General features: G+C 41.5%; 1 protein-coding gene across 1 annotated transcript; it reads left to right on the top strand.

Moving 5' to 3' along the window:
- Nucleotides 1-675: 675 nt before the first annotated feature.
- On the top strand, nt 676-23,773 carry LOC138958195 (chitotriosidase-1-like). Its single transcript, XM_070329281.1, has 9 exons — nt 676-770; nt 1,089-1,146; nt 13,622-13,808; nt 15,908-16,160; nt 18,003-18,124; nt 19,212-19,326; nt 20,564-20,746; nt 22,132-22,251; nt 23,493-23,773. Exons 1-9 carry the CDS (start codon nt 753-755, stop codon nt 23,631-23,633), a joined length of 1,197 nt encoding a protein of 398 aa, XP_070185382.1. The 5' UTR covers nt 676-752; the 3' UTR covers nt 23,634-23,773.
- Nucleotides 23,774-27,731: the final 3,958 nt, after the last annotated feature.

Genomic DNA, 27,731 nt, shown 5'->3' with positions numbered 1-27,731 from the left:
TCAAACAGGGAAAAAAGTTCGTTTTCTGGAATGATTTTGAAGGAAAAGATTGAAAACTTGGCTAGTGTATTTAGAGACACACACGGTACAATTTTGATCGACTTGAGTTTTTTTTTTATCAAGGTCACTTTAGTGGCAGCCATTTAGCAACTGGTTATTAAAAAAACAAATCCAGGATACTTCCTTGACTTATATAAATGAACCTTTTAAATGAAAGCTAGATCCTTCATAATGTGTTTCTTGTGAAATTTTCGTTGGTTTTTATAAGTATCAAATGTCAAAGTCACTTCTATAACAAAACATCAGATTTTCTCCAAAGAAAATATCAAATAAACCCCCTTGCATTCCATGTCTGCGTCACATACTTTTGTTGTTGAAATTCTTCAATAACACTTTACGTCTTATTCTTTTTCAATGATCGATACTTAGCACCCAAAGTGTCTTGGTTGATTTGTTACGATATTGTGAAGATACTCAAGTACGTCACCATTACAGGCGCTGACATAATTTGAAATCAGTTAAATTGACGTCACAATCGACATGATTTCCTTACCTTTCAAATGATAATCAGTTGAAGAATTATTGTAATGCGGTTCCATTTCTGTGTCCGCTCAATGAACTCTCACCTATGTTAAATTGAATGAGTTCTGACTGAAATCAATTTCGATTCTAATACAAAAGTGATTTGATGTGCAGTTATATAAATACCCGAATTTCCAAAGTCTTCCTCACTTCAATACTGAGGAGCTCTCATGCTGAACATGGCAAGGGTAAGCGGTATTCTGTTACGTTAGTTTCTTTGTTTTATTTTGTGTTGTTTTGATCTAATTTGGGTTTGTTTGTTTGTTTTTCTTACTTTAAATTGTATTGTGTTGTTTTTTAATTCATTTTGTTTCTTTATTTTATTTATCTGCTTAAAAAAAACCAATATTTTTTTTTCTTTTTACATTTAGTCAAGTTTTAATCAGCCTAGACTCTGATGATTGCGCTAAATCCTACAGTAAAAGTCTAGCTTCTTCTGCCTTTATTCTCGGTTCTAATCAGAAGTTGTATACAGATGGGTTGACGTAAATCCTGTTTTCTTGCAGATGTTCTCGCAAGTAACGGTTATCACACTGGCTGTTGCAGCCTTGCTGGCGGTGTCTGGTGAGTTGTTATGGGGTCAAACTTTAAAATAAAAAAAATAAAAAATAAAAATTTTTTTTGGGGGGGGGGCTTCCACCAACAGGGTACATTAAACATTAATCCAACTGGTTCTTTATCGAAAATGCAAACTTTACAATAACCATGCACACGGAAATATAATCTGAGAGAGTCTATTGGGGTACGCCTTTGTGCACGGATCATTGTCGTACATGTGGTCTGGGTGGCCGAGTGGTAACGCACTTGCGCTCGGAATCGAGAGGTTGCGTGTTCGACCCTGGGTCAGGCCGCTATTTTCTCCCCCCTTTCCTAACCTAGGTGGTGGGTTCGAGTGCTAGTCTTTCGGATGAGACGAAAAACCGAGGTCCCGTGTACACTACATTGGGGTGTGCACGTTAAAGATCCCACGATTGACAAGAGGGTCTTTCCTGGCAAAATTGTATAGACATATATAAAAATGTCCACCAAATACCCGTGTGACTTGGAATAATAGGCCGTGAAAGTATATACTCGCCTAACACGCTTGAGATTTACTGGCCGATGTGAATGCGTGATATATTGTGTAAAAAATTCCATCTCACACGGCATATTGTAAACGCCATGAGCCTCCCTCTGGGAGGGTATGTGCGTAGAAATACTCACTAATAAATAAAAATAATAAATAAAACATGTTTATGAGTTTCTCTCTCTCTCTCTCTCTCTCTCTCTCTCTCTCTCTCTCTCTATTTTCCTCTGTCTCTGTCTTTCTTTCTCTCTGCCTATATATTACTCTTACTACTCTGTCTGTCTGTGTGTCTTTTGTCTCTGTCTCTCTGCTTATTTCTCTGTCTTTGTCTGCCTGCCTGTCTGTCTGTCTCTCTCTGTCTAACACACACACACACACACACACACACACAATCAATCAATCAATCAATCAATCAATCAATGAGTCTTATATCGCGCATATTCCGTGGGTACAGTTCTAGGCGCTCTGCAGTGATGCCGTGTGAGATGAAATTTTATACGGCCAGTAGATTGCAGCCATTTCGGCGCATATTTACCTTTCACGGCCTATTATTCCAAGTCACACGGGTATAGGTAGACAATTATTAACTGTGCCTAAGCAATTTTGCCAGGAAAGACCCTTTTGTCAATCGTGGGATCTTTAACGTGCACACCCAATGTAGTGTACACGGGGGGAGGTTCGGACACCGAAGAGAGTCTGCACACAAAGTTGACTCTGTGAAATAAATTTCCGCCGAACCTGGGATCGAACTCACGCTGACAGCGGCCAACTGAATACAAATCCAGCGCGCTACCAACTGAGCTATATCCCCGCCCGCACACACACACACACACACACACACACACACACACACACACACACACACACACATGGTTTTTCATAGTTCAGTATGACACATCCGTTGCATTACGTTTAGTACTGATACATACACAAGCATTCAACCCTATCTGACGAAATGGTTTCTTCATACATGTATTTCCTTTCATCCACCAGTGGCGTTTCAATCAATCAATATGAGGCTTATATCGCGCGTATTCCGTGGGTACAGTTCTAAGCGCAGGGAATTTTTTTTCTTTTCAATTTTTATTCAAGGCGCAGGGATTTATTTATGCCGTGTGAGATGGAATTTTTTTACACAATACATCACGCATTCACATCGGCCAGCAGATCGCAGCCATTTCGGCGCATATCCTACTTTTCACGGCCTATTATTCCAAGGCACACGGGTATTTTGGTGGACATTTTTATCTATGCCGATACAATTTTGCCAGGAAAGACCCTTTTGTCAATCGTGGAATCTTTTACGTGCACACCCCAATGTAATGTAGGCACGTTTCATGATATTGAGGATTGCAGTTTCCCCCTCACACACAATATTCCAAAATAATAAATAGTCAAACAGGGACCAAAAAACAGTTTTTACCAAGAGTTCAACTTTTTATCTATCCAAAACAGTAAAAAAAATTATATGAACATTCGTATTTCCAAGATGATTGGCGTTCCAAGACGCTATATCCTAAAACCCCCAAAACATGCTTTTACAACTTTAGTGCATAATAACTGCCCAAAGGTGCTGTTTAAAGCAACCATTGATAATAATTTTTAACATACTCCTTGAACACATTAAGAAAAATGGTTAACTTGCAAATAAAGGGACAGCATTGATCAGAACAATGGTAAGATAAAGGACGCTACTTATATTTTGTACATTTTTTATCTTTATCGTTTCCTGTAGACCTCAGAAGTTATAGCCAGCTTAAGAAATCATTCTAAAATCGAAAAACAAACATCTATACATTTTGTACGCAGAGTAGATTGATATTTGACACAGTCACACAGACATACGTGGGCTATGGGGCAACCCTACCCCCTAAATTTGAAAACGGGGTCAATTTCTTAACTGCATGTATTCAGCAAAACAATCCCTAAAAAAAAAAATTCACAAATGAACTTATGACTTTAGAAAAGCATTCAAAAATGCATATATACAACGCTTTTTCTTTGGTCCCAATTCAAGGGGGTGTGCTATTCTCAGGTAACACTGTGAACGCTCAAATGAGACTTGGTCACATGTCAAAAAAAGTAATCCCCCCTGTTGTTCATGGTTGGTTGGTGGGATTTTTTTTATCTGAGCCATTGGCAAGCATGAAATGTCATCAACATTAGGAAAGACATAGTATCTCCCATTGTCTTTTGCGCGCAAACACTTCACACAGATCTCCTCTCGATCTGGCCCATCGGGGAAATGGGTTGACTTGGGGATGATCACCGCCCTGTATCTCTCCACCTTTCCATCCATGCTGACAAAGTCAGCGGTCACAAAGTCCCCAACTTGAATGTCTCACTGTGGGACAAAGAACCTGGTTTTCACGACTGGCACCACATGGTTGGCTGACCACGCGGCATCCAGTGGCGTGTTGTGGGTAGACGTCCATTGGACATAAATTGGGAAGGACGTCGCTGGATCATCTGGTTTGCATACTTTGTTCATGTACAACATTTAGTCAAGCTGTCGAACTAACAGAATGAAACTGAACTCACTGCATTTTTACAGCAACAGCGTATACTCGTAGCATCGTCAGTTCACCGCTCGATGCAAAGGCAGTGAAATTGACAAGAAGAGCAGGGTAGTAGTTGCGCTTAGAAGGATAGCACGCTTTTCTTTTATATCTCTATTCTTTTTAACTTTCTGAGCGTGTTTTTAATCCAAACATATCACATCTATATGTTTTTGGAATCAGGAACCCACAAGGAATAAGATGAAATTGTTTTTAAATCGATTTCGGAAATTTTGTTTTAATAATAATTTTTATATTTTTAATTTTCAGAGCTTGTTTTTAATCCGAATATAACATATTTATATGTTTTTGGAATCAGAAAATGATGAAGAATAAGATGAATGTAAATTTGTATCGTTTTAAAAACAAATTATTTTTTTTTACAATTTTCAGGTTTTCAATGACCAAAGTTATCAATTAATTTTTAAGCCACCAAATTGAAATGCAATACCAAAGTCCGGCCTTCGTCAGAGATTGCTTGGCCAAAATTTCAATCAATTTGATTGAAAAATGAGGGTGTGACAGTGCCGCCTCAACTTTTACAAAAAGCCGGATATGACGTCATCAAAGGTATTTATCGAAAAAAAATTAAAAAAATATCCGGGGATATCATATACCCAGGAACTCTCATGTCAAATGTCATAAAGATCGGTCCAGTAGTTTGGTCTGAATCGCTCTACACACACACACATACACACGCACAGACAGACACACACACACACACCACGACCCTCGTCTCGATTCCCCCTCTACGTTAAAACATTTAGTCAAAACTGGACTAAATGTAAAAATTAAAAATAAAAAATAAAAAAATGGAATAGCGGCGAAACGGGATTGCGCCAAAATGGGATGCGGTAGTAAGATGACGCTTGGCTTGTGAAATGTCGCCAAAATGGGACGGCGGCAAAACGGGATTGCACATAAATGGGATATTGCGCGAATTATTAACGAAGGAGTAGGCCCTAAGTTTCTCGTACGAGATGTTTACTGGGAGTAAATATTTGGGGAGTAAACATTTTGTTCCTTGTGGAGTTCTTTTTTCGTACAAGATTTTTACTGGAAGTTTACTCCGGAGTCAATTTTTCGTGGAGTAAAAATTTTGTGTTACACCGGTTCATGACCGTTGTGGTAACGAGCGCACATTGCTGTCTCCATATTGTGTTCCTACGAATCGAAAGTACGATCGCCAAGCCCTTCTGTCATTGAAGGCAACGTTCGATATTTCCGTCTGTCAGCGTCGCCAACGTTCGACAGATTGTACTACTGTTACTCACAAACTTTCAATTTACACAATGAAATGCCAATAACATGCAAACACAACAATGGGAGACGAAGGGAAAACCTACTAGCGATTGCAATTATGCAAACGAACTCACAAATCCCTCACTTTCCGAATGCAAATGCTGCAAATGCGTATGCGCGCGTCGCTGTGTCGAACGTTGGGTTGACGAACGTTGCTGACAGACGCAACAAAACTTGATCAAAAGGCACTAAAAACGATTAAATGTTTTACTTACTGGGTATCGCATTCCTCTTTTTCTTCCTGCAGACGATATGAAGCGGTTGAAACGTCGTTTCCGATGAAAGGCTCGGTTATTTCCGTTAAAAACGAAGTTTGCCGAACGTGTGATTCCGTCTACAGACACCGGTCGGATCACAACAAAAATGTTCATTCTTTGCGATTTTGTGATACTGTTGATGATACACCTGCTTTCCAGTGAAGAACATCAATAAAATGATGTTCACAAGCAAGAATAACAGACAAAAGCACGCGATGTGTAAAATTAGGCTTTGCTTTTCAAACAAAGCACGTGTTTTTTTTTTACTGACAGACACTTTCGGTGGCGATTGAAAATTTTTCCAGAAACGGTTTTATGCTCCCATTTGATATGTTTTCCCTATTTTATCTAGTCAGAGACTAACCTTGTGTATTAATTGAATTAATAACCCCATTATCATATGTTTTGTGTGATATTTTGTGTCTGCTTGAATCACACTTTGAGATGGGGTCATGTGACAGAAGGAAATGGTGTCTGTCAGGATTCACACGTTCGCTTCGAAAAACTCGCTCAAATAATTGCTCAAACACAAACATTTTAGCTTTTATTTATTTTTTTGTATTGCAAATACCATACTTACTCATGCCAAGCAGAAAAAATGATGAAAATCAACACAGTAAGCAAGTAATTTGAAGGCAAAGTTTACACACATCAAAGAGTCTGATTACCGTGAAACCTGCCTGTACACGAAGGGACCTCGGTTTTTCGTCTCATCCGAAAGACTAGCACTTGAACCCACCACCTAGGTTAGGAAAGGGGGGAGAAAATAGCGGCCTGGCCCAGGGTCGAACACGCAACCTCTCGATTCCGAGCGCAAGTGCGTTACCACTCGGCCACCCAGTCTTTGACTGCAATGGTAAGGATAATGGACACTATAGACACGCCATCAACTGCTCTATATTCTACAGGTAAATTACCACGAGCATGCAAGGCTTACATGTAAGGTGCAGCTTGCTCTGGATTTATCCGAGATATGCATCAGAAGCGTTTATGTCAAGTAATAGATCGGCCCGCATGCACAGAACTCACACTTCAGAGAACGAATGTACACTATTAACTGATATAAACAATGCTAGGTCAAGCATGACAAGAAAGGGAGGGAAAATTAAGGGAGGGACTTGACATAAACGCTCCTGATGCATATCTCGGATAAATCCAGAGCAAGCTGCACCTTACAGGTAAGCCTGGCATGCTCGTGGTAATTTAACCTCGATATGCAGTAGCGTTTACGTCAAGGAAGTTTTTAGAGCAATAGTGTACATGAGACAACAGAAAACTGTCCCAACATAAAGTCTTGGTTAGAATAAACTTCAATCCAACACTTACTTTAGTTCTTCTTCAGGAAAGAATCCAACAACTTTTGACCCATGTTGACAGCGTGTGGCTTCTTGTAAAACCTTCCAAAGGTTGACTCCGAAGACCAGCCTGCAGCCTTCATGATTGTAGCAATGGGAACACCCCTTGCAGCCGCTGCTGATGTACTAGCAGCCCTCGTGCTATGAGCACCAAACACTGATGTGTCAATACCTGCTCTGTTCAATATGTCTTTAATCCAGCGTGACACAGTATCCTTAGAAACAGCACCATGAGGCTTCTGGTAACTGATGAACAGTTTCGTTAAGTCTCCCCTCAAACTCTGAGTCCTTTTAATGTACTCCTTCAGTACATTGAGGCTTCCATTCTGAGGATAAGCAAGAAATTCCAGAGGCTCTTGATGTACACCTTTCCGTGAATGTTTCAGCTTTTCACTTATTTTGAACACACAACGATTATTCTCCATAGTTAAATCATCCAAAGACAGACTATATAGTTTGGCAACGTTGGCCAGACAAAATAACAAGCATTGTTGCAAGTTTGCTGGACAGTTCCTTAAGAGTAAGTTTATTGTGAGGCTGAAGATTCTCCAAATAGTTCAACACTATATCTACATTCCAGGTAACACTGTACTTGGGAAAAGCAGGCCGAAGCTCGAACACACCCTTGATCAGGGCCGGACCAAATGAGTTGTAAGGGGGGGGTTCCTCCTTTTTTGGGGGGCAAATCAGCGAAGTGGCGAAGCCACAAGCGCGCGCCTGCAAAGCAGGCGCGCGAACTAGGGGGGTCCGGGGGCATGCTCCCCCGGAAAATTTTTCAAAAACGGTTAAAATCTGTGCAATCCGGTGCATTCTGGGCCTTGTTTTGGGGGTTAAGAGCAGCATTGTGGGGGGGGGGGGGGGGGTACCTTTTTCTCATCGGATTTCACATTGAATAAAATTTGTTAGAGACACACACAAAATGTATTTAAAAAAAAAAAAATAAACCACTCAAAGCAAGGTACATGCTTTTTCCAGGGGTGGGGTTCCGGAACCCCTGGAACCCCCCCTGGGTCCGGCCCTGCTTGATGAATCCTCTCACTAGTTTATGTTCACCCAAACTTTCACATCCTTCAATACTCAAATAGCATGATAATGCAGATCTGGCTATGCAGGGTGCGTATCGCTAGCGCTACGTGTCATTTGTGCTACGTGTCATTTGTCCTACGTGTCATTTGTGCTACGTGCCGTTATCGCTACGTTGATTAGTGCTACACATAATTTGTCGATGAGTCGCTATCATTCGTTCATTATCACTACGTGTCGACAGCACAACATCTTTTAGCGCTACGTGTCATTGTCGCTACGTGTCAATACCACTACTTACTGACGACTCTCTCTTTCTCCTTTTTTCTCTCGCTCTCACTCCTGGTTTGTGTACGTGTATATGTATGTCGGTGTATGTGTGTGTGTCTGTTTCAGTGTGTGTATGTGTGTGTGTGTGTGTGTGTGTGTGGGTGTGTCAGTGTGTGTGTGTGTGTGTGACTCTCTATCTCTCTCTCTCTCTTGCTCACTCGCTCGCTCACTCACTCTGTCTCTCTCTCTGCCTCTCTCTCTCTCTCTCTCTCTCTCTCTCTCTCTCTCTCTCTCTCTCTCTGTGGCCTTAATAAAATAAACCATTCTGAGTTCTGAGTTATCTCTCTCTCTCTCTCTCTCTCTCTCTCTCTCTCTCTCTCTCTCTCTCTCTCTCTCTCTTATGTTATGTTCGTTTGTATGTATGTTTTTGTTTGTTTGTTTAGTCTGTTAATCGTTTGTTTGTTCGGTTGTTTGTCTTTGTCTTGTCTTGTCTCTCTCTCTCTCTCTCTCTCTCTCTCTCTCTCTCTCTCTCTCTCTCTCTCTCTCTCTCTCTCTCTCTCTCTCTCTCTCTCTCTCTCTCTCTCTCTCTCTCTCTCTCTCTCTCTGAAGGAATATTTTGTTGTTCCTTTCACTTTGCCAGAGATTTGTAATTTTCGGAAGAAAGTCTCTGCATGATTTTCAGTTGTTTCTTTCGGATTTTGATCTTTTTAGAAAAAAAGGGCTTTGCATTTGACAAATTGTAAGACAGTGTTATTGCATATATTTTTACTAGAATATTGACACAAGGTATAACCGAGGATATTGAAAACTTTTCTTCTCTCCCAAATTCTTTTATGAAATGAGAGGGGGAGAGAGAGAGAGAGAGGGGGGGGGGGGGATTGACAGACAGACAGACAGAGAAAGCGCGAGAAAGCGGAAGAGAAAGACAGTTAACAGGGGGGAGGGAGAGGGAGAGAGAGGGAGAGAGAGAGAGAGAGAGAGAGAGAGAGAGAGAGAGAGAGAGAGAGAGAGAGAGAGAGAGAGAGAGAGATCAGAATGGTTTATTATACTAAGGCCACAGACTCATATATACAAACCACGGGGGATGGGGGAAGAACAAAATCAAAAAACCAAACCACACACCAACAACAACCATGAAATAAATACGTGGTGAAAAAAAAGAGAGAGAGAGAGAGAGAGAGAGAGAGAGAGAGAGAGAGAGAGAGAGAGAGAGAGAGAGAGAGAGAGAGAGAGAGAGAGAGAGATTCAGATTCAGATTCAAAACTTTAATACAAAGGGATAAAGGTTTTAGGCAATGCCTAATCTTCCAACCTGTCCCTTTTAGACATACATGACATTATACATTACAATTATATATTTATATAACATGTATTGAACAGCCAAACGAATAACTAATTAACTAAGAATTTGTAATCAGGTTAAAACTAACAAAACACTAGTTATAATAACGTGGTTCATTGATTAATAAAATGATGATTAGGATGTTATGCAGTAACAGTTATGATTTTAAAGTGTAGGGAGAGAATTATTTTTGACAAAGATATTTTCGAACATTTCTTTTAAAAGATGAAAGGGTTTGACATGTTTTACAGTACATTGGAAGTATATTCCACACAAGCGATCCCCAGTAGGATAAACTAGATTTATACAAATCAATGCGTGAGAGCGGTAGCGTGTAATTCAAAAGCCTCGCTCTACCAGGAGGACGCTCAAACAGGTCTTGGATGTATGAAGGTGTTTCATGGTTGTACATTTTGAACATGAAAACACTAGCATTTGAAAAGAACTGCTGATGTAGCGGAAGAATGTTTAGTTGAGTGTATTTTTCTTGAGTAGTCATATTGGGATCTCGGTTTAATAACTTTACACCTCTCTTGTGAAGTGTGTTTATTTTCTTTATAATTATGAACATCACTGGCATTGCACCAGACAGTAGATGCATAGCAAATGTGAGAGAGACAGTGTGCGTGGAAAAACATTTTGAGGGCATCCACAGAAACAACGCACCAGAGCTTGTTAAGTAAGAAAAGGTTCCTAGAAACTCGTTTATAAACTGTATCAATGTGAGAGCGCCAGTTAAGTTCATCATCAATTACAACTCCAAGCACACGGTGTTGATGGACTTGAGCAATGCTAACTGTACCATGCATAAGATCAAGGCTCAGAGGCTGTCGCTGGTGTTTTTGTCTTGTGGTTATTAATATGCTTTTTGTTTTCTTAGGATGCAGTGCCATTCTGTTACAATTACACCAATCATTAATATTTGCTATACTTTCTTGGAGTACTTTTCTTATGAGATTTATATCTGTATTACTGCTGTGAAGTGTTGAGTCATCCGCAAAAAGATCAAGTACAGCATTTTCTTGTTTGAGGTGTAATGGTAAATCATTAATGTATAGTCCAAACAGTAAGGGACCAAGGATAGAACCTTGTGGGACTCCACATTTTACAGTGCCTTGTGATGAATATGAACCGTTTAGGTAGACTGCTTGTTTCCTATCTGACAGATATGATGTAAAAAAAGGACACAGATGAGCTATTTTGCAGGTAAATAAGTAATTTGTCTAACAAAATAGCGTGATCAACTAAGTCAAATGCTTTCCTGAGATCAAGGAATACCGCTCCAACCATTTCACGATTGTTTATTGCTTTTAGCCAGGTATCACAGAGCCGGGTAAGGGCAGTATGACATGAATGTTTAGGACGAAAACCTGATTGATAAGGATGAAAAATATTGTTTTCTTCAACATATTTAAGGAGATGGGTGTGTATATGCTTTTCCAGGGGTTTAGACAGTATAGAGAGAATAGATATCGGTCTGTAGTTGTCAAGGCTATCGGTGTCTTTTGACTTTGGTATTGGAATAACTTTAGCCGTTTTAAACACTGATGGGAAGACATTCTTCCTGATAGAGAGATTGTATACATGGGTTAAACTGTTTACAATATAAAGAAGTGACATTTTTACAATTTGTGAATTAAGATTGTTTGTGTCCATTGTTTTTTTTTGTTATTTAGTTTAGAAATTAGTGCACCAACTTCAACGACTGTGATTACAGGTATATCAAACGAGTCAGATGGCAAAAGTTTCTCATTACAAAATTGACTGAGTACTTCAGGCACCTTATAGCCAATCTGATCAGAACTGGCTGAGGAATCAAGAACATTGTCGGTCATAGATAGAAAGTAACTATTACAATCATCAGCAGTTATATTAGGATTAATACAGGATGGGGCTTTGCGTGATTTACTAGTCAGTTCATTCATTGCACGCCAGATTTGACATATGTCATTTTTATCGATTATAAGATTTTGAAAATATTTCTTTTTTGCAAGTTTCACCAATTCAGAAATTTTGTTTCGCATTTTTTTGTAAAGTTCAAACTGTTTAATTTTTTTTAGAAAATCTCGAACTAACATAGCATCTTTAATTTCACCTGTCATCCAGTTCGGTACAGTCGAAAATTTAACTCTTTTCCTGCGGATTGGAGCATGTCTGTCAACAACAGATAATAATGTTCTGACAAATAACAATGCAGCTTCTTCAGGATCAACACAATTTGACACCAATTGGAAATTTGCCAAACTTAAGTCAAGTAAAAACGCAGACTTGTCAAATTTTTTAAAACATCTATACGTGATATAGGTATGACCTTTTGACATTACCTTTGGTCGTTTACACGACCAAGTGCACGTGATCGGTTTGTGGTCACTCATGCAAATATTAGATGTTGAAGCATTTAGAACCATGCTATCATTGTTCGTGTATATATGATCCAGAAGAGTTGAAGACATGCTAGTTACTCTTGTGGGCTCTTTTATAAGTTGAGTAATACCTAGCGATTCAGTTTTGTCAAGCCATTGAGACTGGTTTACTAACATGTTAATATTAAAGTCTCCCAATAATAGCATATTACAATTGCACACGTTGACTTTGTCCATCATATCTATAAAGTCATCAAACCATTCATCCGTGCAGGCGGGATTTCTGTATAAGAATCCAACTAGAATAGGAGATGAATTGTTTGGCCTTACTTCTAGCCAAATACACTCTACACTCTGTGGTTCAAGGTCATGCCGGCGTTTCACAACATGAAAACAATCGTTGTGCACATAAACACCGATTCCCGTGTGATTTGGATGAGCAGCATCACGTCTTATAAAAGAATAATTTTGAATCTCAACAGAATCATCATTATGCTTTAGGTTTGACAGTCTTGTCTCTTTAACCCAAGTAGATGAAGCGATGGTGACGTATTGAGAAGTAAACTGACATCATGCAGTTTGTTCCCCAAGTGATAGACGTTCACGTGTCCAATGTTTAATCCACTTTTGGAACGCATATTTATACAGAATGAACACAATTAACTTACAAGGTTATTTGAAAAGAGGCAGCTGTCTCAGACTCAGGACTTCGGTTAAAACGAAACCGTTTATATCCTAACACAATAACTGATATTGCAAAAAGCGACACAGATGCACACCGCTGGGTTTAAATGGAAGATAGTGCTCTAGATAGTAGATCAAACATTAACTTATTGTCGAGGGCACTCAGAGCCTCTGATCTCATGCTCTGTTGATGCAGAGACATATGTTCAGGTCTATACAATTCTGGCAGCTGTTGACGTGGCATATTAGGGAAATGGAAGAGAGGAGGTTTTTGTTCCTGTGAGTGCCATCCGAGGTGCTGATCCAGGTTTCTTGCACTGATCCGAGGGTGGGGCTCAGCAAATACATGTACACCCGGTTGTTGGCTGACTCCCGGAGCAGTTGACAATGCCATTAAAGGTTGAGGAACTTGACCTGGAGGTTGTTGGTATTGTGGCGGGCCTGAAGTTTTGGGTCCGTAGTGACGTCCAACGCTGAAGCTCGCATTTTTCATGATCCGCCAACTTCGACCATTATTTTTAATAATCACTGAGACTCGGCATGTTACCTCTACTTACATATACAGCCCTTATACGCCCCAGGGCGCCCAATATCACTCGCTCGAACTCCCATAATATGTAGATGGCTATAATACCCCCTGTACACAATGCTACCTATGACGCATACCTGTTTCCATTTCTACTGGGTTCCTGCGATGTTTGAGTTTTTATCATTTTGGAAAACTCGCAGGAGTTGTTTGCTACGATTTTTTTCAAGTTTAAAATTGACGGAGTTAATTTAAATGCCATTGAGGAAAATAGGATATTGTTGACTGTTGCAGGATGCCAGCGTCGTGTGTGTTACTACACTAACTGGTCTCAGTATCGGAACGGGGACGCTTCCTTCTTTCCTGAAGACATCGACACATCACTGTGTAGTCACGTCATCTTTGCCTTCGCCAAGCTTGACGGCAACCATCTGACGAACTTCGAGTGGAATGATCTCAGCACTAAGTGGTCCAAGGGAATGTGAGTTAGTCCACGAGTTTGCACACGTTAACATGCGCACATGCACGCAAGCAAAACATTGAACATTCGCATGCACACACACCCTCTCTCTCCCCCCCCCCCCCCCTGATTTAACAAACTCTCTCTTGAACTGAATGCAGCTGCGGCAATTACGCGATTTAGCCGCGTGTCAGGCTCACGATCCCACTGAGTGAATCTCAAACAGTCGCTCTTCTTTCATTGTGTTGTGTCACTATTAATTCGGGACTATACCTCAGCTGCTTGTATTGTAACGCCTGCAGCCCCACAACAAGCTCAGAGTTACGAGATATTGCTGTGTGCTAACAAGTACGTGTGTGTGTGTGTATGTGTGTGTGTGTGTGTGTGTTGTTAGTCTTATATACTGTCTTGATGTTGTTGCTATTATTTGTGTATTTCGTTTGTTATTTTTTCTCCTTCCTTTCCCCTTCTACAGATTCCCGTATCGTCCGCCTAATCAAATATTATATTGCTTTTAGGAGCACGTGTATAAGCTTTGGTTGTTGTGCTCCATTTAGGCACAACAACAAAACAATTTAGTTTAGGGTAACGTGACCCCCCAAAATAGGGTCGGTAAGTCGGCGGTTTTTACATTTAGTCAAGTTTTGACTAAATGTTTTAACATAGAGGGGGGAATCGAGACGAGGGTCGTGGTGTATGTGTGTCTGTCTGTCTGTCTGTCTGTCTGTCTGTCTGTCTGTCTGTCTGTCTGTCTGTATGTGTGTGTAGAGCGATTCAGACTAAACTACTGGACCGATCTTTATGAAATTTGACATGAGAGTTCCTGGGTATGATATCCTCAGACTTTTTTTCATTTTTTTGATAAATGTCTTTGATGACGTCATATCCGGCTTTTCGTGAAAGTTGAGGCGGCACTGTCACGCTCTCATTTTTCAACCAAATTGGTTGAAATTTTGGTCAAGTAATCTCCGACGAAGCCCGGACTTCGGTATTGCATTTCAGCTTGGTGGCTTAAAAATTAATTAATGACTTTGGTCATTAAAAATCTGAAAATTGTAATTAAAATTATTTTTTTATTAAACGATCCAAAAACAATTTCATCTTATTTTTCGTCATTTTCTGATTCCAAAAACATATAGATATGTTATATTTGGATTAAAAACAAGCTCTGAAAATTAAAAATATAAAAATTATGATCAAAATTAAATTTCCGAAATCGATTCAAAAACTATTTCATCTTATTCCTTGTCGGTTCCTGATTCCAAAAACATATAGATATGATATGTTTGGATTAAAAACACGCTCAGAAAGTTAAAACGAAGAGAGGTACAGTAAAGCGTGCTATGAAGCACAGCGCAATCGCTACCGCGCCAAACAGGCTCGTCACTTTCACTGCCTTTTGCACTAGCGGCGGACTACGTTCAGTTTCATTCTGTGAGTTCCACAGCTTGACTAAATGTAGTAATTTCGCCTTACGCGACTTGTTGTTGTTGTTGCAACTGTCACGTGTGATGTCGAGTTCAAAGGATGTTACTTCCCTTAAGCCCTGTCCAGACTTGGCCGCCGTTTTACGCTCTATGCGCCGCAGGCCGTTTTGTGTGTCGCGCGGGATTTGCCGAGTGGCCACACATCGACGATTTTTTTCACAACGCGGTATCAGTGGAGCGGGTCACCTGACAAGAAGGTTCAGTTGCATTCGACTGCCGCGCCGCGAGCGGCTGACGTCATCGCTCTGGTTTGCTCTGATTGGTCAAATTTCCGTCGTTCTATGTCTGTGTCATAGAAATTAGAACACGCGCTATTCTTCTGCAAATAACGCTTCGCGATCATAGCACGCTACGGCGCGCCCAACGGGGCCGTTTTGAGCATAAGTCAAATGTGGACAGGGTCGGCCGGGAGTGTCTGGACAGGCCATAAGTCTCGGTGTGGATGGCACAATGTGCCAACAGTTGTTTGTGTGTGTGTTGTTTTTTTATATCAATAAAAAACAAGTTTTAGGGTCGGCGGGAACAAAAAAGGGTTGGTCGTGTTACCCTAAACCAACTTTTTCTTTTTGGCCTCATTAATTTGATTGTATTCGGCATTGTTATCTGTAGTTTTTGAATAAAATTGTACAACAGGTACGAGAGATTTAACGACCGCAAGAACAATCAAACTCACCTGAAAACACTGCTGGCTGTGGGAGGCTGGAAAATGGGGTCAGGTCCCTTCACGGCCATGGTGGCCACTGAGGCCAGTCGCCAGGACTTTGTAAACCACTCCATCGCCTTCCTTACAAAACACGGTTTTGACGGCCTTGACCTTGATTGGGAGTATCCGGCCAACCGAGGAAGTCCTGCTGGGGACAAGCAGAAGTTTACAGCTCTCGTCAAGGTAGGCCAAGAAAGGGAACACAATAATAACAATAATAATAAATCATTTTTCTATAGCGCAAGTCCCGATTCACAAATCCAAGCGCTTTACAATTCCAATAAACACCTTACACACACACACACACACACACACACACACACACACACACACACACACACACACACACACACACACACACACACACACACACACACACACACACACACACACACACACACACACACACACACACGCGGGCGATATATACAAATCATGACAGAAGAAACAGCTTTCGATTTGACCTGTACCATTACTTATGCATCTATCGATAGCTTCTACCACTACTTTAGTTTAGGTGAAGGTGTTCGTCTTCTGAAGAGCAGAATAAACAGCCTTCTATTTGATCTGTACCGTTACCTATAATGCATCTGTCGATAGCTTCTACCACTACTTTAGTTTAGGTGAAGGTGTTCGTCTTCTGGAGAGCAGAATAAACAGCCTTCGAGTTGATCTGTACCGTTACTTATAGTGCATCTATTGATAGCCTGAACAACTGCTTTAGTTTAGGTGAAGGTGTTCTTCTTCTTCTTCGTTCATGGGCTTAGACTCCCACGTTCACTCATGTTTTTAGCACGAGTGGATTTTTACGTGTATGACCGTTTTTACCCCGCCATTCAGGCACCATTCGCCGATTTCGGGGGAGGCATGCTGGGTATTTTCGTGTTTCTATAACCCACCAAACTCTGACATGGATTACAGGATCATTTCCGTGCGCACTTGGTCTTGTGCTTGCGTATACACACGAAGGGGGTTAAGTCACTAGCAGGTCTGCACATAAGTTGACCTGGGAGATCGGAAAAATCTCCACTCTTAACCCACCAGGCGGCAGCGACCGGGATTCGAACTCACGACCTCCCGATTAAGAGGCCGACATCTTACCACCACGCCACTGCGCCGGTCGGTGAAGGTGTTCGTCTTCTGAAGAGCAGATCAGAGTCCTGCAAACACTTCTCAGCATCAGGAGTTTGATCCCGGAAAGATTTCTTTCATCTTTGCATAAAGTCATCCTTCGGGTGAGGGCATTTTGAAGACCACAAGGTACCCAAAGGGTGGTTCGTGGAAGAAAACAAAAGTAAGTCGGTGTGCTTTGCACATGTAAGTTGTTTGGGGAAATTCTGTTTCCATCGCTTTTGAAAATGATTTCCGAAACAAAACTCATCGAAAATCTTGTTGCAAGACGTGTATAAATAGAGAATACTACATGGCCTGCTGTGTTGTACCAGATTTACACGAGTTTAATTTTTTTTTTATTGAACTGCGAGCGAAAGCGAGCTTTTCACTATTTGAAAATAATGGTACGAAACAGCAAGCCATGTAGTATTCTGTTTATCCTACATACTGTACTTACGTGCATTTTACTCAAAACGTCCCGCAGTCGAGGAGACGCTTCTTTTGGAACCTCGATCTCTTCCTAATAGCCTCGTGGTGTACATCAAAGCAAAGAAACGTCACTCTGGAAAGTGTAGCGTGACGTGTTTGTTCTAAAACTTCATCGAGAGGAATTAGCGAGCGAGCGCAATTTGTTTTCTTCTCCATAATGATGTTTGTCTCGGTGACTTTGGCGTCATAAGCAGTGGGGAAACAGGTCCCTGCCAGACTTGCTTGACATGACTTCATTTACATGATATACACACGTGTGGTTTGAACGATATTGTTATGTAATGAGTGGTCTCTCTCACGTATGTAGGATACAAAGTTATTCAATGATTGAATGCTTCTATTTTGTAAGGAGCTTAGCTGCAATAAGATATGACAGAGCGCAAGACTCTAATTGAAGTCGTTCTGATTATTTTCTTCCGTCAGCAACTGAGAACAACTTACGACGCCTACGCTGCTAGCAGTGGGAAGACTCTTCTTCTGACAGCCGCAGTGGCTGCTGGTAAGGGGAAGATTGACACAGCGTACGAAGTTGCTAAAATTGCCGCGTGAGTTAAATCTCCGTCTCTGTCTCTCTTTCTCTCTCGCTCTCTCTCTCTCTCTCTCTCTCTCTCTCTCTCTCTCTCTCTCTCTCTCTCTCTCTCTCTCTCTCTCTCTCTTTCTCTTTCTCTCTTTCTCTGTATTTTAAGGTGAAAAAAAACCCCAAGTCGCGTGAAGCGATATATAAAAACATTTAGTCAAGATCAACACCACAAACCAATCATCGCCGAGACTACATTCAGATAGTCTCGGCTAACCAAACCGAAGACGGAGACGGGTCACGCTCGCCGCCGCGAAGCACGCGTTGTAGTGGTACTTACTGAATTTATTTTCGTTGATTCTGAGCTCATTGTTAGAGTAAACATGACATATCTATTATAGTTTTGAATTCAGTAGAAGATGAGAAATACAATGCGATCATTATATTTAGTCAAGTTTTGTTTTTTTAATCTATTTCTGAAAATTTGATTTTAATGACAACTTTAATGAGCAAACTAATTAACTAATTTTTAAGCTCCCAAGCTGAAATGCAATCCCATAGTCCGGACTTCGTCGAAGATTGCTTAACCAAAATTTCAATCAATTCGGTTGAAAAATGAGAGTGTGACAGTGCTGCCTCAACTTTCACAAAAAGCCGGATATGACGTCATCAAAAACATCCATCGAAAAAAGGAAAAAAATCGTCTGATGTGAAGTTTCATGAAGATCGGTTTAGTAATTTTCTCGGAATCGCTTTACACACACACACACACACACACACACACACACACACACACACACACACACACACACACACACACACACACACACACACACACACACACACACACACACACACACACCCCGACCCTCGTCTCGATTACCCGTCGATGTTAAAACATTTAGTCAAAACTTGACTAATTGTAAAAGTTTGAAGAGATAAACACATTTAGCAGTGTCTAACTGGGAACTTGCTCGTGATAATATTTTATTTAACAAAGAAGTAATCTAGATAGAATTGAGAAATCTTGAAAATGTTAACTACATGCCTCCAGAAACTCATGCTGAGCACAGGTCTGTTGATTCTTACATCAAATCTGTTCTTGAAAAACTCAGAGACCTGGATTTCATCAACCTGATGACCTATGACCTTCACGGGGGCTGGGAGACCAAGACAGCACCCCACAGTCCGCTGTATTCTCACCCCAGTGATGAGGTGGACCTCAATATGGTAAGTGTGCAGTACATTTCCATCGTAACACATCGTAAACAACAGTCTTCTGTACTCTCACCACAGTGAGACTGGCGATGACCTTTACCTCAATGTGGTATCTGTACAGTACATGTAGATCGTTACACATCGTACACAACAGTCCTCTGTACTCTCACCCCAGTGAGACTGGCGGTGACCTGTACCTCAATGTGATAAGTGTACAGTACATGCACATCGTAAAACATCGTACACAACAGTCCTCTGTACTCTCACCCCAGTGAGACTGGCGATGACCTGTACCTCAATGTGATAAGTGTACATAGTACATGCACATCGTAAAACATCGTACACAACAGAATGACGTTGGCTGATGACACTGATCACGATAGTGGTGACAATGACGTTGGCTTATGACACTGATCACGATAGTGGTGACAATGACGTTGGCTGATGATGACACTGATCACGATAGTGGTGAGAATGACGTTGGCTGATGACAATGATCACGATAGTGGTGACAATGACGTTGGCGGATGACAATGATCACGATAGTGGTGACAATAACGTTGGCTGATGACAATGATCACGATAGTGGTGAGAATAACGTTGGCTGATGACACTGATCACGATAGTGGTGAGAATAACGTTGGCTGATGACACTGATCACGACAGTGGTGAGAATACCGTTGGCTGATGACAATGATCACGATAGTGGTGACAATGACGTTGGCTGATGACACTAATCACAATAGTGGTGACAATGACGTTGGCTGATGACACTAATCACGATAGTGGTGAGAATAACGTTGGCTGATGACACTGATCACGACAGTGGTGAGAATACCGTTGGCTGATGACAATGATCACGATAGTGGTGACAATGACGTTGGCTGATGACACTAATCACAATAGTGGTGACAATGACGTTGGCTGATGACACTAATCACGATAGTGGTGAGAATAACGTTGGCTGATGACACTGATCACGATAGTGGTGAGAATAACGTTGGCTGATGACAATGATCACGATAGTGGTGACAATGACGTTGGCTGATGACACTGATCACGATAGTGGTGAGAATAACGTTGGCTGATGACAATGATCAAGATAGTGGTGACAATGACGTTGGTGGATGACACTGATCACGATAGTGGTGACAATGTCGTTGGATGATGACACTGATCACGATCGTGGCGACAATGAAAAAGACTAGGAGGATTGAGAAATGCTCACAGTAGCAATGTCTGTCCGCAGGACTGGGCCGCCGGATACTGGATGGAGCTAGGTACCCCTAAAGACAAGCTTGTGATCGGGGTACCCCTGTATGGCCGCACCTTTACCCTGACGTCATCAGACACCTCCCTGGGTGCCCCTGCCAGTGGTGCTGGTACCGCAGGCCCATACACCAACGAGGGTGGCATTCTGGCTTACTACGAGGTACAGTTTGTGTTTTGTCATTTTAAAGGCACAGTCAGCCTCCCGTAAACCATCACAGGCACTGCCAGGCTTTTACACACAGTACAAACACCCTTTCGTTTAAACACTCACCACTTGAGAACATCCTAGGTGCCCTACGTAAAGAGCGATCAATTTTCAACGAATTTATTTTGCGTGGCCAGCCGGATTGTCTGATCAGACAATCGGACGGCGCGTTTTGGCGCTAGACCTAACTTTTAAAATCTAAATAATAAATTGACAGCTTGTTACACATACATTTTTAAATCATAAAAGAATTCTTTTTTCATCAAGACGAGATCAGTACAACTCGAAGTTTTGAAAGTTTAAAAAAAAGTTAGCCCGGAAGTGTGTCCCACAATACGTGGTTCTTGAAGCAGACGAATGTTCTGCATGTCGCCAGTTTCTTTAAACGGTCAACCGCCACCGCTCTGTTTGTGTGACTCGCAGCTGTTTGTAGGGTCACCTTAGTCACAGGCTTATAACTCAAACTCAAAAGTTTTTGCTCTTTTCTAAAACGGTTTTCACTACTGGATTGAGCATAAAAAACTCTTTAGGAAAATCATACAAAGGTGACATGCGACTCATTTCGTGGTGGAGGGTCACATATGTAGTACATTTAAGGCGTATGATAATAAAGTTGTAGAAGTTTCCTCAAAACTACACACATATGTAGTACATTTAAGGCGTATAATAATAAAGTTTCCTCAAAACTTAGATTCATTACGGTCGGTAATTGAATATTCTTACAAAATCCTGATCTTTTTCAAAAAGTTAGAAACGGACAAATGCATATACTAATTAAAGGCACAGTGCAGCTCACAGCCTTCGTTTTGCGTTTTTGTTGCAGCTGAGTGCATTTACAGTTCAAAAATCCTCCCATGGTAGTAAAACAAACCCAAAACTACCCAACGACGACATCTGTGAAGCTCGACCGTTTTTTGTTGACGCGAGTGCATAAATTAACCTAGTTATTACGTGGTGTTTGGTCGGACTTCGATTCAACTGAGTGATTCCGGCCTCCATTTTGTTTTACACAAACTCATGATGACGTCTGACATAGTTTGCTAGTGACGTGTCTTTTTGTGCATGATGTGGTGATCTACCTGATCTAAATTTAGATCCAAAAATAGGCCAAGACCAGCCGGGTCCGAATACGAAATTAATTCGTAAAAAAATCGCAGTTCTTGACTCTTTGGAAACTTAATAATAATAACTTAAAGTCAATGAAACTTGGTAGTTCTTCTAACGGATAGCTGCCTGAGGTATGACTAAAAGCCCCAGGGGCTCCGTGCACCTGGATTTGACAAGTTCAGTACCTTTAAATTCGATGATACCTACAGTATCTAAAACCCTAACTCTTTCAGGTGTGCACTCAGCTGAGCAGTGCTGACGTCAGCGAGGTCATCCCGGAGATGAAAGTTCCCTACATGGTGAAAGGCGACCAGTGGATTGGTTATGAAGATGCTACCAGCCTTCGTGAAAAGGTGACAGATCTCAATGAAGAATTGCTGTCACATGTCGTTAAACTGCTATTTGAGACTGCGTATGTATTATTATTTGGGGGCCCGGTAGCTCAGTTGGTAGAGCCATGGACTTGTGATCCTAAGGTCGCAGGTTCGAATCCCGGGCCGGGTCAACTTTATGTGCAGACTCACAGACGGTATCCATCTTCCACCCCCGTGTCAGCACTGTGGAACGTAAAAGACCTCGGTCATTCTGAATTGAGTGCAGGTGGCTGATTACACCTAAACACGCATTCTCCTGTTGCTGCTAGCTTTCCACTGGGATGACACAACCCGGATTGGGACAATAAAGTACTGAAAATGAAAATGAAAATATTTGGAGACTGTCGTCTGATAAGAACCGTTGATCCGTCTCTCCAGCAGCTCCACCTCCCGGAAATAACTCTGTCGGGTTTGTAAGAGTTGCTTTCACTTATGCTTTTCCAGAGAAACACTGAGGCAAGCTACACGTGACATTGTAGAGTTGCCTCAGTGTTTCTATGGAAACAATGGAAAACAACTCTTCCACAACCCATGAAGACTTGACAGAGTTATTTCCGAACCTCGTCTATTCCCTTTTTCATTACCATGCAGTAGATGAACGCAGCACATTCTCATAAGCACTTGCCAGGCATGGGACCAAAGAATTCGCATTGAGCTTTTGACTGGATGCAGTGGGCAGGTATTGACTCAGATCTTGTTACTTTTCCAAAGATCCTTGAACTAACGATTCCGAATGTTCACTTGCATTGGTCTTTGAAGTGATTTGTGAATATAGGCACGTTCTGAATGCACAGGACAATGGAGTTTATGTATTATCACTCCAGGTGAAATACATCAAAAGCAACATGTTTATCTTTTGTTTCTCCAGGTGAAATACATCAAAAGCAACATGTTTATCTTTTGTTTCTCCAGGTGAAATACATCAAAAGCAACATGTTTCTCTTTTGCTTCTCCAGGTGAAATACATCAAAAGCAACATGTTTATCTTTTGTTTCTCCAGGTGAAATACATCAAAAGCAACATGTTTATCTTTTGTTTCTCCAGGTGAAATACATCAAAAGCAACATGTTTCTCTTTTCTTTCTCCAGGTGAAATACATCAAAAGCAACATGTTTCTCTTTTCTTTCTCCAGGTGAAATACATCAAAAGCAACATGTTTATCTTTTGCTTCTCCAGGTGAAATACATCAAAAGCAACATGTTTCTCTTTTGCTTCTCCAGGTCAAATACATCAAAAGCAACGGCTATGGCGGAGTGATGGCATGGGCTTTACCTCTTGACGATTTCGATGGCAAGTTCTGCGGCCAGGGCAGGTACCCGCTATGGTCGGCCGTCAATGACGAGTGCAAGAAACACGCATAAAAAGTTACGGTTAGCAGTTTGTGCCAAATCAGTTCTAAAATGAATGGAACTCTGAATTTGAGTACACTTGTTTGAATTTCTGATTTTGTTCGTGTTTGCTCATTCGTAGTTTCTGCACCCATTAAAAGCATTTCACTATGCCTTTGTGGTGTTCGCTTTTGAATGAGAACATGCTTGCTGTGCTGACCCTTTGTGTGTGTGTGTGTGTGTGTGTGTGTGTGTGTGTGTGTGTGTGTGTGTGTGTGTGTGTGTGTGTGTGTGTGTGTGTGTGTGTGCGCCTGTGTGTTTACGCGCATATGCGTTAGTGAAACAGAAGCACACAAAGGGTATGGAAGACAAGTTTGCTTTTTCCTTTTCTTTGCTCAAATAAATTCGAATGAAGAATGCGTGCGTTCAGTCGCCATGTTATTTTGGTGCGAAGTGTAAAGGGATATCACTGAATCGTTTCGCGCAAAAATTGTTTTGTTGTGACCTCCTATTTCTGAGATATCGCGTGTCCGTTATTAGGCGCCCGTCCGGTAATTAGGGCCTTTCCCCCTAATAATTTTTCTAATTTTTGAGGGTGCTAATTTTGTGTATGTGTCCACGTGGAAGGATGCTCTGAGCACTTGTAACATCCTGGACAGTTTTGTTTTGAAGCACATGCTGGCTGGGTTACCTGAGAAGGACGATCCTATTGAGGGTTGGGGAAAGGGAGAGCCGAGGGGGAGGGATTACAGCACAATGCAGTTTGCAGTAATTATAAAGTGACCTAAGCAAAACGCATGCTAAAGCGCGCACACGAGATAACTTTCCATGAAATTTAGGATTTCAAACCAGCAGATTAATAGGAATAATTAATAATAATAATAATAATAATAATAATAATAATAATAATAATAATAATAATAATAATAATAATAATAATAATAAAACATTCTTTTATAGCGCTGTTCACCGCCGAATGGCAGTCTCATGGCGCTTTACATTAGACATTCAAATTTAACATTTTACATAAAAAGTAATAGGCACATAGTTACACATAAAAAGTCTGACAATAAAACAGAGCTCACATAAAAGCGTACAGATCTAAAACAGAACGAAGATGTAACATAGACTGTGGGGCAACAAATTAAACAACTAACAACTAGTCAACAAGCAAACTTATCATTCAGCACATTCACTCACAAGTCACATTGCACCACAGACAGCTTCAATGTCCTAATTACTTTGTTTATTTTAGTAAAAGGCAGATTTGTACAGGTGAGTCTTCAGTTTAATCTTAAATGATGGTAGTGAAGGAGACTGGCGGAGAAATGTGCCAGGGGGGGACGGGTGGGGGTGGGGGTGGTGACAACAGGCCGCAATAAGAAGTGAGTATTTGCTGACATAAGTACAAACTAAACATATCAACCCGTTTCATAATTATGTTATCACTCCCACGGGTCTCGATTGGAAATACCGTATATGTCGAAATGTGGAAATCTGATTCCGGTGTCTTCACGTGACGTCTTCAAACTGCCTCGGTGGCCATTTGCCATTCCAAGGTAAGGTTACCAAGGCGCTGGCGTGGGCTGTGACAAGTTATAAGGCCTGGCGCTCACCTACGTCATTTCAGACCGGCACGGTTGGCCTAGTGGTAAGGCGTCCGCCCCGTGATCGGGAGGTCGTGGGTTCGAACCCCGGCCGGGTCATACCTAAGACTTTAAAATTGGCAATCTAGTGGCTGCTCCGCCTGGCGTCTGGCATTATGGGGTTAGTGCTAGGACTGGTTGGTCCGGTGTCAGAATAATGTGACTGGGTGAGACATGAAGCCTGTGCTGCGACCTCTGTCTTGTGTGTGGCGCACGTTAAATGTCAAAGCAGCACCGCCCTGATATGGCCCTTCGTGGTCGGCTGGGCGTTAAGCAAACAAACAAACAAGCAAACAAAGTGTAATTTCAGCAGGACAGACGACGCACTGCAGATTGTTACAGCCCGCTACACGCTTCATGAAAAGAAAACAGGCCAAGTACTCGTCATAATCCCTATCGCAGCATCAATAATATGCAGTGCGTCGTATCAATCAATCAATGAGGCTTGTATCGCGCATATTCCGTGGGTACAGTTCTAGGCGCTCAGCAGTGATGCCGTGTGAGATGAAATTTTATACGGCCAGTAATTGTAGCCATTTCGGCGCATATTTACCTTTCACGGCCTATTATTCCAAGTCACACGGGTATAGGTAGACAATTATTAACTGTGCCAAAGCAATTTTGCCAGGAAAGACCCTTTTGTCAATCGTGGGATCTTTAACGTGCACACCCAATGTAGTGTACACGGGGGGGAGTTCGGACACCGAAGAGAGTCTGCACACAAAGTTGACTCTGAAATAAATTTCCGCCGAACCTGGGATCGAACTCACGCTGACAGCGGCCAACTGAATACAAATCCAGCGCGCTACCAACTGAGCTATATCCCCGCTGACTCTGCGCAGGTATATTCTGCCCATAACTGACGCAGGTGGAAACAACGGAATATCGCTCCCGTCTCTTAAATTTATTTTTGTTTTGTTTTCCACGAAAAAAGCAGTGAGCGTAAAATCGTGCGGGGTGAATTGCTAAGCCCATAATGCTAAGTATTACGTCCCTATCTCCAGCAAAGACTCAAGACTCCTCATTTCATGTAGTGCTTACAAAGAAAAGCGAGTTCGTGTACCCAATTACCCACTCTGACTTTGGCATGCTATTCAGCACTGACAACCGAGTGCAGTAAACCAGCCAAACTTTAAAGGATCAGCGTGGTTTAATCTGTTTTGTGACGATTGTAAAACTCAGTTAGGAGATCTCAGGATCTTTATCTCTAGTAGCTTGATGATCCGTCTAACATTCACTGCTTCCGTCCCCTTTCATGTTTGCAAGCTTGTGTTCTCTGTTAACTGTAACTTTCCAATTCTTCCACTCACGACATTCCGTCATTAGCGTTAGTGTTCTAACATTCCGCGCACTTGTACAGGCTTTTAAAGACATTAAAGGGAGACAGAACTTCTGCAGATGCAACTGGAATCAGATTTCGACGATTCAGTTGTGATTACTTTAAGGAACTCACTTTTGGCAGGAATAGGACCAGATTTGATAGTCGCACAAAACATCAACTTAAATATGTGAAAGTCGCACAAAACATAATATTACAGATGTGATAGTCGCAAAAAGCATCAAATAACAGATGTGATAGTCGCACAAAACATCAAATTACAGATGTGATAGTCGCACAAAACATCAAATTACAGATAAGATAGTCGCACAAAACATCAAATTACAGATTTGAAAGCCGCACAAAACATCACATTAATGAAGACAGACATATTTAATGGAAAAGGGGTTTCTACTGTCTGGCCTGCTATTGTCTGTACTCTGCAGTATCTCAGTATTAACTTAGTGTATTACTTAAAAGACACCCCTTCTCGTGAAAAAGGCTCGGCTCACCCTCTCAGATAATTATGACCTCAGATGGTATAAGATCATACATGAACTTGGTCTCATACCAAACCTCAACACCCTTATGCTCGATGTGGTGAGTTGGTTATTTTTAAAATCCACATTTTACAAATGTGACCCTCCACCACGAAATGAGTCGCATGTCACCTCACGCGGTTCTGCGCTAGGCATAATATAAGTCCGGGGAGTGTCTAGTCACAGTGTGAGGGTCACCATAGTCACAGGCTTATAACTCGAAAAGTGTTCACTCTTTTCTAAAACGGTTTTCACCACTGGATAGAGAATAAAAAAAAACTCTTAAAGAAAATGTAAAAATATGAAAATCATGAAAAGGTGACATGCGACTCATTCCGTGGTGGAGGGTCACAAATGTCATCTATGAACACAGTCCCACTGTACACATAGAGCACCGAGACTGTTAAAGCGTGGTGTGTGCCCAGGTAGAAATGTAGTCTTATCCAATGTAAAAGCCTGGTGGGATCTGAGATGGCCGAGCCAAACTGTTTGCACAGGAAGGAGTGTGCCTCCGAGGATACCTTCATTCCTAAGGGGACCATCGTGTAAATCTGCTTTCTGTGCAAAATCAATCAATCAATCGCGCATATTCCGTGGGTACAGTTCTAGGCGCTCTGCAGTGATGCCG

The sequence above is a fragment of the Littorina saxatilis genome, linkage group LG2 (genome assembly GCF_037325665.1).
Source record: "Littorina saxatilis isolate snail1 linkage group LG2, US_GU_Lsax_2.0, whole genome shotgun sequence".
Classification (NCBI taxonomy): Eukaryota; Metazoa; Mollusca; class Gastropoda; order Littorinimorpha; family Littorinidae; genus Littorina; species Littorina saxatilis.
The sequence above is the reverse complement of the archived record's forward strand: the minus strand, read 5'-3'. Positions and strand labels throughout refer to the sequence as shown.